Source organism: Mesocricetus auratus, unplaced genomic scaffold (genome assembly GCF_017639785.1).
Source record: "Mesocricetus auratus isolate SY011 unplaced genomic scaffold, BCM_Maur_2.0 Super-Scaffold_100014, whole genome shotgun sequence".
NCBI lineage: Eukaryota > Metazoa > Chordata > Mammalia > Rodentia > Cricetidae > Mesocricetus > Mesocricetus auratus.
In genome coordinates, this window is record NW_024429197.1 from 34,549,169 (window position 1) to 34,563,027 (window position 13,859).

Below are 13,859 nucleotides of genomic sequence, written 5' to 3' on the forward strand. Positions count from 1 at the left end.
CTAGGAGCTGCATGTGGATTCCATTTATGCCCTATGCTTCACGGGTACCAGACAAATGCCACCACAAAACACGATTAGGTAGGCACAGTGATGTCTCCAACAAATCACTGCCTGCACAGAGAAGCCAAGGGCAGCCTGATTTGCAAACCCATATAGATTTCAAGTACTGAAAGAAATCTTTTAATCCCCTTGCATGCAGCTGAGAAGACGCCAGGAGAGAGGAACTGAAAACAGGGGATGACATGTATGTAAGTATGTATACACACACACACACACACATACCCCCCCCACAATATACACATATAACACATACAACACAAACATGCATACACACACATACACACAGGAAGATACACATAGACCACACCTACACCTGCACATATCTCACACACACGCATCCCCCCCACACACACAGCATGAACATACTTCCAACCATCAAAGGGCACACAGTTAACAAAAGGATTATTGATAAAGCCATGTTCCCTCAAAACGTGGCCAGCAACAGATTTATCTTTGTAAACAACTCTGGACATGTCAAATTTTCATCATCAGTTGCCTGTGGACCTCCTACCAAGTACTTTCCATGTGCTGAAAGGCCTGGGGAGAACATGGTGTATATATAGCTCTATGAGCTGCTACTCAAGATGACTCAAAGCGCATAAGGCATTTTAGATAAAGTGAGACAGTACCAAGGCACAACTGAAGCAAAACAAACAAGCTGCCATCTCCAACAGGGAATGAGAAAAGCCTCTCACAGGAGGATGCAGGAAACCCAGCCTGGACAATGGGCACTGGTATGTGTAAGAAAGGCAAGGTGCAAGAACAGGCTTTCCGTTGATGGCTCCCTGGTTCTTAGTGTGGCTTCCAGACAAGCATTGCCTAGGAACTCATTAGCAGTGTAGTCTGTGGATGCCAGGCACTTCCTGAGGACGGATTCCACAGTCTGCCCTAATCAACCCTCTGGAGCCTTTTGAGGTCAGCGTTTGAGAACCACAGTGATATGCAAAAGAGAAAATCAACAGGCAGAAAGTCTGTAGTGGGAACAGAGTTGGCTCCTGGGGACAAAAGGGTTAATCTTGATGGAGAAATGGCTAGAAGACATACCCAGGCATTGGGTATTCTAAAAACAACTTGGGATTTTACCTGGAAAATACCAGCCATCAAAATATGAGCACAAAATAACCATAAAAACAACACCTGTTGCATAGCTATGCCTTTGTATCATTCTAAAGTTAACGTTATCACTACACAGAAAAGCAGCCTTACAAAGGGTGCAAAGTTAGCCTTACCTTTCTTCCTGGAGTCTTTCTTGGTGCTGGTTTTCACAGCTGCTTGAAGTTCTGTCTCAGTTGACATCCTACTTAATCCTTAGTCCTCTTCACACAGACCCCGGGCCTTGGCCAGGCTCATCGAGGATCCTCTCCAAGAGAAAGGCTCCTCCCTTCAGAAAGGACACCCCACACCGTGCATGTCATTCACTCTTTTGGAGTGCTGCAAAACAAAGCAAGAATATTCAGAATCATGGTCCTGCTGGAGCTGAATGGAAATTTAAGGAAATGAACCAGCAAACACCCAACAGCAAGAACATCTTGGTGTTTGTGGACAAATTTGTGCATCTGAGTTCATAAAGCCATGGAAGGGGTTTATATCACAAATGAGAATAAGAAAATTCTTTGCCAAACACATTAGTAGGCTAAGGAATTTGAATTTTCAAAAACAGCAAACCCCAGCTCTTGGTTGCCCATGTTCCTGATGGCCAAGCACTAGTGCCACCCAGAAAATGTCACAAAGACATATTTCCTGACCAGCCCCGTGGAGACATTTTCAACAATGGGCCATCCATCCATCAGCCAAGCTTGATCAGAGCCTGGGCAGCTAAGGCAGATCATAGGGGAATGACCTGCAGGCTGTCCCTCACTGGCGGGCATCAGTAGGGACATAGAGTTGACATGCAATTGGGCTCCAAGGATAAGGTGACAAATGGGGCTGAGAAACTTTGCAGCAAGCCAATTTTTATGTCAGCTTTTCCCCTAGCTATAAGAGCAGACAAGCATTTAACGTGGGGAAAGAAAGGGAAAGACATGGTGGAAGGAGACACACATTTTGTTCACTCTGTCTCTCCGAAGGGAGTATTGCACAATACTGAGTACTAGGAGGAATGGATGCTGTTAGGAGGAGAGTGATGATGACCAGGACAACACAGACACTTCAATTACAGTTAGCATTTACTATGCACTTACTAGATACATTCAATACTCTGACCTCAATGCTGCACATGCACTGTCACCTTGGATCTCATTTAAATTGAATAAACGCACTGCCTTTGTCAATAGTTTCCTTCCCAGCCCCATCTGACAGTTGTAGCTGAGAATCCACTGAGAATAGACATCTCACTAGTTATCCACTTTCAATAATATCAAGAAAAAAAAAGCTACTAGAAATGGTTCTTGAAACAGTGTGGCCAATTTTTAGCTCATTCCACAGAATTAGAACTGTTTAATCTAAGAGTGCTGGCCTTGAAAGCCAGTTGCAGCTCAGAAAGACTAATGACCTACCCCTGTTAATCATGACAATTAAAGATGGCTTAACTATAAGGCGTAATATGAAAGGCATATAAAATTACATTAAAGCTTAATTGTGAGGCAATGTCCACCTTTATCCAGAGATACCTGGTTAGATTGTTTAAAATAACCTAATTATGTTTTTTCAAAAGGCACTATCTCTGTATGTAAGCACTTGAATTAGAGGATCTAAGGTGACAAGGAAAAGAGATAGTTGCCTTTGTAGAATGGACTTTCTGACACCACACATTAAAAAATGAGACTGTCTTCACCATCTTTCTGGCATTATGGCATGCCAACTCCTTCTTTCTAAGGACACAGTGCACTGGGGACAGCAGAATCACAATTTTTGGTCACATATTGACATACTCTTAATACTTACCATTTTATTGCAATAAATAATTACTAGATTCTAGTATAGACCATGTGTAAACAAACACCATGCCACTCTGGTGGCCAGGAAGGAACCATCAAAGGCTTCCACTAGTTCACAAAGAAGAGAGACCTAGCAGAAGAATCAGTCCTGTGGAGGACACCAATCCATGTGCAAGACCAAAGTAGATACAACTGCCAGACATTCAGGGCACAGGAGCAATGTGTACTTTCCTTGCAAAACTGTTAAAGTTGCACATGGGACTAGCGCCATTCTGCACGATCCTGAAAAACCATGTTTTTACCGAATGGACATGCACAGTGGAAAGGACCTCCCCCCCAAGCCCATGTAGAACAAATACATAAGTGAATGGATATCATTTTATGGGGTCAAAGGCTTGTCATATGAATAGCAAAGAGACTGGAAAATAATAATCTAATGAATGAAAGGAAGCTCAAATCTGGGGGGTCCTTTTCCCACCCCTCCCTTTGCCTCTGCTTGCCATCGGGCCTCTGTTGTTGGGTCTGCCTTGACATTCATCCAACCGCTTGAGGCTCACTTCAAAAACGGCAGTCCAGTTGGAAAAAGTTCTGAGTTCCCTATTAAAATGGAGTCTGTCTCTTTCATCTAGACCATTTTTGGCTAGGTCCAGAGTCTCACCAGCTGCCCAGCTGTGGGACATTGAAGAAGTCACCGAGTTGTCCTTGCTTCAGCTTCTTTACCTGGAGATGGAGCTAACATTGCCAAATCAGTGGAGTTACAGTTGCAACTAAGTGGGGTCACACCTATCACAAGACAGAAAGATGGCCACGCACATGCCCTTATCAAGCACTTCATGAATATGATAAGGTCACAATTTCTTTTGTGGTTCGATCAAGACCTCGTGTCTGGTATGAGACCACATGTCCAAGGTAAACTGAGAAAGAACAAAGTATAGGAAGTGATAGGACATCAGAAATTGCCATCCTGCCCTGTATCCAGTAGGTGCCTAACCCCTAAATATAGAAAGAAGCTTACAGACATGGGTTTATACAATTTCAGAATATGTTAAAAGCTACTGTAAGAAAATGGATAGAATTTGGACTCTTTCCCCTCCCTCCATTTCAAAGGCCGGCATCTAGCACCTTCTCCATTTCCCCTGGGTATCTGGGGTGACTCTTGTGGCGAAATGTCAGCTGTGAGCATTCCTTGTGACTCTCTGAAGTGCTTCTCTGTATCAATGGCAGGAAACACCAGAGCCATTCTGAATGGAAACTTAAATAGGAAAGCTGCGGTGGTGAATGCACACAGCAAGGGCCTGCCATCCCCTTTAATTTTCCAAAAGCCAGAGGTTGAGCGAATTCTGTGAAGTAACTCCAAATTATTTAGGAAATTCATTTCTTTGTAATTAAGGAGATTAAAGTCCTTCGGGGCCAGAAACCATGTGACAACTCAAATCATTTCCCCCCAGTAAAAGCTGTGAAGCCCTATCAGTTAAATTCAGGCTCGTCTGGAATTTTGAAATGCTTCAATAATGTTTCTTTGCTCCACACAATCTGCAGTAATTTAATATTTCTGAAGTGTGTCAGGTTTTTTATAATGAGCTCTTCAAGTCGAAATGTGAATTATGTAACATTCCACTACAGACATTCTGTCTAGTGAACTGCTTCTGAAATGTAAAATCCCATGTTGGGGACGTGATGGGGTGGGGGACAATCACACCCTACCTCAAAGCTGAAGGAACAAATATGCCTCTGTTTGAAAAACAAAGCAGGGAGGTTTGGGTTAACTCTGACAGCACAAGCACAAGCTAAAACACATACCAAGATTCGAACTTATATTCTCTTTCCCCACCGTAGAGTCCTGTGGTAAGATAGGTATACATTTTTCAGACATTCCTTATTCAGTCAATCCATCAATATAAAAAGTTAGATATTATAGTTTTCTTTATCAAATGAGGAAACTGTGACACAGCCAGATGAGGAGCTTCTCCAGGGTCACATGGTGAGTTAGTGGCTTTCCACCCCAAAGGGCTTGTGACCCATAGGTTGAGAACCATGGGTATAGAACAAAGCACAAGCTAGCTTCGCCCCCATTCACCTCTCATTACTCAACCATGGAAGAATGAGTAAGGAACATGTAGTCTTTCTGCTCCCTGGGCTATTACTCAGCTGTCCAAATGGACGATGCAGCAGTGCCACAAGCTGTAACATGGAGGAACCTTGGAAACAATGGTCAAGTGAAGGAAGTCAGACAGAGAAAGGCTGCATAGTGTATGATTCCATTTCTAGGAAATGGTCAAGATTGGTCAATCTACCTAAGCAGATCAGTGATTATTATGGACGAATCCGGCAGTAAAAGAGACTACTTCATGGAAACAAAGTCCATTTAGGGGATGATGAAAACATTTTGGAACTAGATAGGGATGATGGCTGGTATTTTCAAATATACATCTGTGATAAGTATAATAAAAACATTTTAAAATGGTTGTTTATGCTATATAACTGGCACCTCGACTGAAAAAAAAATCACAATAATACTGCCACAGCTTGATACAAGTCTTATATGACATACCAAGAAGGGTACATATGCCCTTCTTAAAAAAAAAATAAGACAGTTAGTGCCTGGAAATTTGAAGACGTTATTCAAGACCAGGGTTTTGTATGTACAGCATTGAAGACTTAACCCAACTATCATTGTGGTCAGCATTGCAGGATAGCTTCCTTGGCGGTGTCCAAATTATAAGCATATAAAAGAGGTCATTTCAGCAAGGAATAAATGTTTGCAAGGTGCAGGGAAGCAGCCCTGGTTTCCTCAACAGTAAATTAAGAGCTGCACCACACTGTGAGGGATTTGAAAGTAAAAGACAGTGGGCCCATAACAAGGCCAGCTCAATCTGTGAAGCAAATCAACTTTTGTTGTTGTTCCAAGAAAGACCTAAGCCTGATGTCTTTTTAAAAAGGAACAGGGTAAATTAGCCAGAAGAAAGTGATGATTTCTATATGAGAGGGATTGGGAGGGGTGTGTGCAACAGCCAGGAAGCAGGTTGAAGTGATATGGCAGAGGGTGACCATTCTCATTCAATAGTTCTTTGCGGAATTTGCACACCCTTCTATACAGCTGAAAATCAACAGGGATGGAAATTGGGGGAAGACAAAAACATGAAGCATGTTACTTCCATTTTATGTTCCATGAGAATCAAAAGCCCCGTCAGGAAAGGACTGGGCAGGAAAGACAGATCAATCACTTAAGGAATCCGCAGTTGGACTGCATACACTCCATCTTGGGCAGGAAGGGTGTCCAAAATTTAAAAAAGTAAATGCCAAACATGTTTATCGGGTTCTTCAGCTTTCTGCAATGTGACAGGCTGAAGAATTTTGAAACTATTTCTGACACATTACAAGACCGAGCAAGGAAGGAATACGCTGGTGTCTTGGGGGTCAAGGTTCTCGGGGGGGAACAGGTGTTTGAGTATACAGAAAGGAAAGCAGGAAAATGCTAGGAGGCAGATTAGAAACTTGAGGTTTCAGGGGATGAAATCTAAATGTCATATATGTGCGTTTGAATTTCAAGGTGTATGGGTAGTGTTTTCATCCACGAAACAGCAGAGAATCCCAGGAACAGTGAGATACAACCTACTTGAGGCTGGCCTCTAGCTCCATTCAGGGCTGTAATGCAGGGGAACAGGACCAGACTCAAATGCCATGTTCTTCCAGAAGTCTTCAGTATGAAACTAAAGAAGAAAAGGTCTTAGGACAATGCCACCTCAGACTGGAACACTTCAAGCAGCAAGATGATAGGAAGTGATAGATACATCGGTAAGTAAAACAGAAACCCATGAGTCCACACCTGTAGGAAGCAGAGAAAGCCCCCAGTGAGTAAATTCCTGCTGAATGTGTGCTGCTGACAAGAACAGAGCCATATGAAGGACACTGTGGCTCACAGGGATATAAAGTCCTCCTCAAGGGAAACAAGTGTTCATAGTCCTCCATAGCTTGACTGTCCTCTGAATATTTCCAGCCTAAAGTATACCTCTATAGATACTGTTTCTACTGATAGAGCTGTATACCATAAACCCTACCTTCTTGTTCCTTGAGTCAGTGACCTCACCTTCTTCTTGAGCCTCTTTGTTCGACGCTATGCAAGAGACCTGCTGAGTTCCCAGGATACTGAGCTTTCTCTATCCCAGCACCCACTCCACCCAGTCCCAGCTTTTTTGTGTTTCTGTGTATTTGCTCTTTCTTTATTCCCTTGCCATTTCAATCAGGTCCAAATCCCTGCAACCATGCCGGGCATGGCCAGCCCTGCTGATGGATGAACAAAGGGGACAAGAGAAAGGCTGTTTTGTACAAAGTGGACGCTGCCACTGAGTGGAAGTTAACAGTGGGGCACTGGAACTATACATTGACATTTTGCAGCCATCAGAGGAGAGACTAGGCAAGTACTAATCTTAGACAAATTTAGATCTGGGGACTTTTGAGGAGGAACAGGACTTCGAAGGTCTTACAATGCCTTCAAACTTAACCTATGGATTCCCAAGGGAATATGTGTAATCATACAATAGAGGAACTGAACTTATGAAGATCAGTGTCAATAAGGAAGGCAGAAGTCAGGTGCACTGAGAATGCAATATCTCCACTCCTGCCAAGCCTCCTGGCCAAGGATCAAACATCTCAGTTACACCTTTCAAAGTGAGGCAGGGTGGGGGGAGCAGTGACAGACAGCTATGTTCTCCAAAACTGCAATAGACCACAAAGGTAGCCTAGAAAGCTTAGAGTGAACTCTAAACACATTTCTCCTTTTCTAAAGTAATGTAAAAGATAAATGATACCTTGCTATGTAATAGTTGTTGGGTCTCACATTTCTAGTGGAAAAAAATCTAGAAGTAAACTATGTACAAAGTTTATCGGAAAGAAACTAAATACATCAAAAAGTATGATCTATATACAGGATCTTGCTCTGAAGGGAAAAGCATACTACAGTGGAAATCTTTGTGACAATTAAAACTATGTTAGGTAACAATACTGTATCAACGTTAAGTTTATTTGATAACTTTCCTGTGGTTGGATAAGAAAATGTATCTATTCTTAGGAAAATATATCAAATATTTAGAAGTAAAGGTCCAATACGTGTCTCAATTACTTTGAAATGATCCCGGAAAAAATTGTGTACATGCAACCGCATATATGTGTGTATGCATGTAATACCTAAAACATATATCTATATATCATAAATTACAAGGCATAAAACATTAGCATTGGTACCTAAGTCAAAGGCTGAGATGAACTCATATTCTTTCACTTTTCAATCAGTTTTGGGATTTCCATTTTTTACATACATGCACACATACATACACACACACACACACACACACTACATTTTAACTTGCACCTTATCACACACACATGCTTAGCTCAAATCCTAGCACACAGTACCAGCAGAAATGCTTTTTACTTATTTTTAATGTACTCATTATTATTGTGTGTGCATGTATACATGCAAATGACAGCGGACATGATGTCACAGCATAGATGTAAAGGTCAGAGAACATCACAGTCACAGGATCAGTTCTCTCTTACTTTTATATAGTTTCCAGGGGTAGAGCTCAGGTCACCAGGCTTGCAGAGTAAACTCCTTTACCCTCTGAACAGTACAGTACTAAAGAAGGTCCAAAGCATGTAGACCAAACTCATTTAAAATAGTTCACAAACAAAACACATTTCTCCTTTTCAAACCGAATGTAAAAGATAAATGATAAGCTGCTATGTAATAGTGGTTGGATCTCATTTTCTAGGGAAAAGTGTAGAAGTAAACTGTGTACAAAGTTTATCAAATTACTCATTGTAAAATGGGATGGCAATGAAATTAATTCCACATGTGGATATGAGTAGGGACAAGTGAAAGCTCTGAGGAAATGTGTTTTCTTGAAGAACAATGCTACTTTTCAAAGGCAGGGGCCACTGTTCAAGTGTCCGCCAGCCTCCAGCAGTCAATGGTGCTGAAGACGGTGTTTGTATAATCAAATTCAAAGCTCAACAAAGTCACAACCAGGTTTTAGCAATATTAAAGGAGTTTCTTTGACATGGCACGCTTAGGGGTGTTTCATTTCACTAATGGATCATAAAGTTTCATTAAATATTTTAGGACCAAGGGAATTCATTATGGAACTCAGAGGGTATTTAAAAAGATATGGGAGCATGCCTACAATCCCAGCACTTGGAAAATGGAGGCAGCAATATCATTAATTCAAAGCCACCCCCAGCTACACATGAAATTTGAGCCAGCCTGGGTTACATGAAACACAGTACTGGAAAAAAACAAAACACTAGCAAAACACAAAAACTTAAAGAAAATCAGACAGACAGGAAGAAGGCTAAGTGTATAATCCTTAAATCGTTTCACCATTGTATACAATACTATTGGCCCTTTTATAAAGCTCTGGACTCTGGTTTCACAACATACACAAAATGGCAGGTTCTAAACTTAAGGAGCAGTCCAAGGGCAGAGTTGGAATCCTGCCTGATTTCACCATTGACTCCTAGAGACTGACTGCCCATGTGGCTTTAGTTTCTTTTGCTATTTAATCAGGCATCCTCAATTTCTTCATCTGCACAATAGGGACATTTTCTATCTTGGTGGGTTTTTCAGAAACTAAATGAAGAAAACTGTGTGAAATCTCAGAGCTGCCTGCTTTTTGTTCCTTCTGCTCAATGCTACCCTCCTTTGACATCACCTTTTTGCCTTCTCTCAGTTTTAATTCCAATCTTTCAAAGATTTTATTATTTCATATATATATGTGTGTATATATATATATATATATATATATATGTTTTGCCTGAATGTATGTCTGTGCATCACCTGCATGTGTGGTGTGCACAGAGGCTAGAAGAGGGTGGAAGAGCCCCAGAACTGGCATCATCTGGGCATCTTCTTGGCACTAAGAAGAGGCCATTAGATCCTCTGGAATTTAAATTATGGATAGTTATGAACTGTCATGTAGATACTAGAAATCAAATGCAGGTCCTCAGAAGAGTAGTCAATACTCTTAACCCTTAAGCCATCTGTGATCCCCATTTTTTAATACAGCTATGCATCTACATTCTTAGTTAGGTATTACCCTACCTCACTTTGAATAGGAACGTAACTTGACCACCTTTGGATGACAATATCCAAAGACACTGGGCCCATTGCATGGTGTAGGAAGCACATAAGAAAACACAAAAGCAAATTTGAGAAAGCACTGAGAAAGTGGCTACTGAAAGCCTGTTCTTTTAGAATCCACTATTCTATATGCTCAGAAAGGGATAAAGACATTAGCCCAGCAGCATTAAGCTGTCAAGTGGTTCCTAGGTGGGCAACCATAGGCTGCACAAGCTCACTGTGCAATATGAGGAAAGTTGTCAGTGTGGTACACAGAAGATGGGTGACTACCTAAGTCTGGAGCCAAACAGCAGCAGGTGAAGTAGATTCTGTCAATAACTAAGATGGAGTTAAGACAGAGGAAAAGGCGATCTATAGGTGATGTATGAGAGGTAGTGAATGCCAGCCACATTGAGAAGCAAAGCTTTAGCTGACAGACATGGAGATCACAGAGACAGAAATGGAGACTGACACAGAAACACAGAGAAATGGAGATCACAGAGACAGAAATGGTGATGACACAGAAACACAGAGAGATGGAAATCACAGAGACAGAAATGGAGATGACATAGAAACACAGAGAGATAGATATCATAGAGTCAGACATGGAGATTGAGACAGAAACACAGAGAGATAGAGAGATGGAAACAAATGGAGATGACACAGAAAGACAGAGAGATGGATAGAGATGGAGACAGATAAGGTCAACAAGGACAGAGAACAAGAAACATTAATTTTCTTATAAACAACCCAGTCTTAGGAATTCAGTTATAGCAATAGCAAATGAACCTGAGCAAGCAAGTGGATAAAAACACACACTGGTACAGACTTCACACATTCTTCTTAGCTACAGGGTGACTACTGGCTATCACAGGGGAACCAGAGAAGAGCAATGGGGAAAGTTCAGGCTCTGTCACTATGGTGTTAGTGCAGGTGTTACCAGGGGACTAGAGGTCAACATCCAGGATGGGGAGTGATGGCATGGCTACATTAGCAGAGTTTCTTGGTGTAAAAGCTATTGCTATTCAGTGGTCCTTGCCTGAATAGTCCCAGATAAATGGATCTTCAGGGTGGAAAGGTTTTAAAAAACCCAAACCAAACACAACAAAAACAAGCTCTAGTCTCTGTCAGAATCGGGCTATTAATCAGAGTCTGCCAATCAAATCAGCTCAACATTCAACCTCTGGGCAACACTCTGCAAAGCTGACTAGAGATGCTGGAGGTTCAGAGAGATGGAACAAGGACAACCCACTGTTCCCTCCATCTAGGACAGAGACCCAGCTAGTCACTGTACTGCTTCCCCCAACACAGCAATCCACAAGGGGTCTTTTGGCCACATTGGCCTTTTGGGGTTCTTCATCATTCTGATCCCTCCTGCACTGGCCAAGCAGGATACAGTGTTCATTTCTCCTCCTTACTGAACCTTGTTCCTCTCCTCTGTGGGTCTCCTTGCAATGTATGTGACTGACACAAAACTACTGCTGTCTCCTGGGGTCTTGCAGAAAGAAGAGACAAGTATTTAATGAGTCCCTCTCAGAGAGAGGGGGGGCTTAAATAAACAAATGCTGCATTTGGCAGCTTCAACCTGCTGACTTACTTAAAATATATCAGGTCCTTATTTACTCTCCCTTCCACAAGCTGCATTTCATTATCTTCAAAGACAGGGAGGGAGGGAGGGAGGGAGGGAGGGAGGGAGGGAGGGAGGGAGGGAGGGAGGGAGGGAGGGAGGGAGGGAGGGAGGAAGGGAGGAAGGGAGGAAGGGAGGAAGGGAGGAAGGGAGGAAGGGAGGAAGGGAGGAAGGGAGGAAGGGAGGAAGGGAGCTGAGCAGAGCCTGCAATGGATGCTGCCATGCTACTTGGCTTCTAGGCTGACTTTGGGCAAGGACTCGTCCCAACACTGTCCAGATCACAGTGATCACTAGACTACTTCTGCAAAGGTTCCGGCCATCTGTCTGTGCAAGGGTGGCAATAACAGAAGCCATCATCTCCCCACAGAAAGTACAGACAGGTAGTATGCTCTCTCCCACCACTGACATCCTATTTTTCTCTTCCCATCTTCTCAAATGTCAAATTCTTACCACCTTCCTTTCGTCTTCCTTTGGTCTGCTAATGATCTGCTAGTCCAATCTCAATTACTGTAAAATGGGATACATGGATGCCTCAAAATTTCTCCACAAAAGAAGCTTCAATTGATGGGAAGCAACCCAATTTCCACAATTTTCTCCCTGACAAAAAGCATAGGCAACAACGATAACCAAGAGGCTGTGTTTTCTTGAAGCCATAAATAAGGACGGATGCTCTGACAAAGGGCGTCTTGTTTCTCTTGTTTCCTGATTTGTGAGAGTATTTATTTGAACCATCTCACAGAAACATAAAAATACAATCATTCTTGGCAACTCCTGAACAACCAAACAACTCAGAAGGCTATTTGCACTCCCAGGAAAGCTCCTCAGATTCACTGGTCAACATCCGATGCAGATCACCTCAGACACCTCCTCCACCAAGACCGGCTTCTTGGACACACAAGCGACAATTTCTGAGATGAGAGCTCCCAATAACACCACAAGCAGTACATATCAGTGCAGCTGTGGTCCACCCCTGGCATTCTTATTTTACAGGTTGTGTAGGTGTATCCTGGGCACTGGACAAAAAGCTGCCCAGGTATCTCTAACAGGTAGCAGAGTTCAGAGATAAAGGACATGAGAGCTCACATGAACCTCAGAACTGGCATGACCTCCTCACTCTCACTGGTCAAGAAGTGCAATGGGGTGCACATTACCCTGAAACTCCTTCTGGTCACTGAAAATTGGGATGACTCAGAATATATACCGCATTAGGCTGTCATAATACATGATGTGCTCCATACAAAATATTCACCACATAGAGGGGGTACTGATAGGAGGCAGAAAAATGTCCCTCCAAAGGGTTCATGATCTAATTTCCAGAAAATGATGGAGATGAGCTAAATAATGAAAATGTGGACTGTTGAGCTCATGAGGTTTAGGTGAAATGCAATGTTTTGGATTGGTAAGACCACAGAAACACTGAGATGCCATGAATGTATTTTGCATGTAGGATGGAAATCAGTCTTTGGAACCAGAGGGCAAATGGTGGTGGACAAAATAATAACCTCCCCAGATGTCCAGCCTCTAATTCTGATACCTGTCAGTTTATTTTGTTAAAAGGGAAAAGACTCAGGAGAACACAGATTCAGAGCACGAGTGGCCACCAAGTGCCACACCTCCTAACCTATCTCAGTTCCCTCTTCACTGTTTCAGTGGGAACCACATGTCCAGCTTGCGGTAAGATTATTTAGAAGGTTTCCTAATGTATACAAGAGCACTTAAGGGACACCTCAAAGGGCAAAATAGGATCCCAGGGACAGAGTGCTGTTACTGCCAGGCCTGGCGGAGGTCATCCAGAACTAGGGGGAGAAGCTGTTTTAAATAGAGCTTTGACTGTTGGTGGAAGAGCAAAGGCAACCCAGTGGGAACAAAGTCAAACAGGGGCTGGAAAGCATAGACCCGACTGATTTCCTCCTGCCAGGGTTCAGGACTCATCAATTCCAGTAAGCACCCAGGAGGCCACACGGTGGACACGTAGGCAGGTGGGCAATGAGACTGAGGCAGTCCATACAGGGAAGCCTCTGAGATCAAAGGGGGAAAATTGGGGACGGACAAGGCAAAGACATCTGCTCAAAATCCTAGTTCGGACCCTAAGAAGAACATTCGGTCACCGTCTTTACTCTTCAAAAGTCTAAGGAACCCCATGCCTATGTGCTTGGGATGGAGTGGAAAAGGGACAGGA

The 13,859-nt window shown here is 42.7% G+C and overlaps 1 protein-coding gene across 19 annotated transcripts in view; it reads right to left on the reverse strand.

The window, feature by feature from the left end:
- Positions 1-13,859, reverse strand: part of Dab1 (DAB adaptor protein 1) — a 1,089,646-nt gene that overhangs the window by 244,216 nt on the left and 831,571 nt on the right. For 18 of the 19 annotated variants that reach the window (XM_013114992.3, XM_021228422.2, XM_021228419.2 and 15 more), the window contains one exon: positions 1,290-1,491. In XM_013114992.3, coding sequence (XP_012970446.1) covers positions 1,290-1,356 — 67 coding nt within the window. In that variant the 5' untranslated portion in view covers positions 1,357-1,491. Of the gene's footprint in view, positions 1-1,289; positions 1,492-6,552; positions 6,572-13,859 lie in introns of those variants that run through there. The other variant, XM_040757051.1, reaches the window with a different exon arrangement.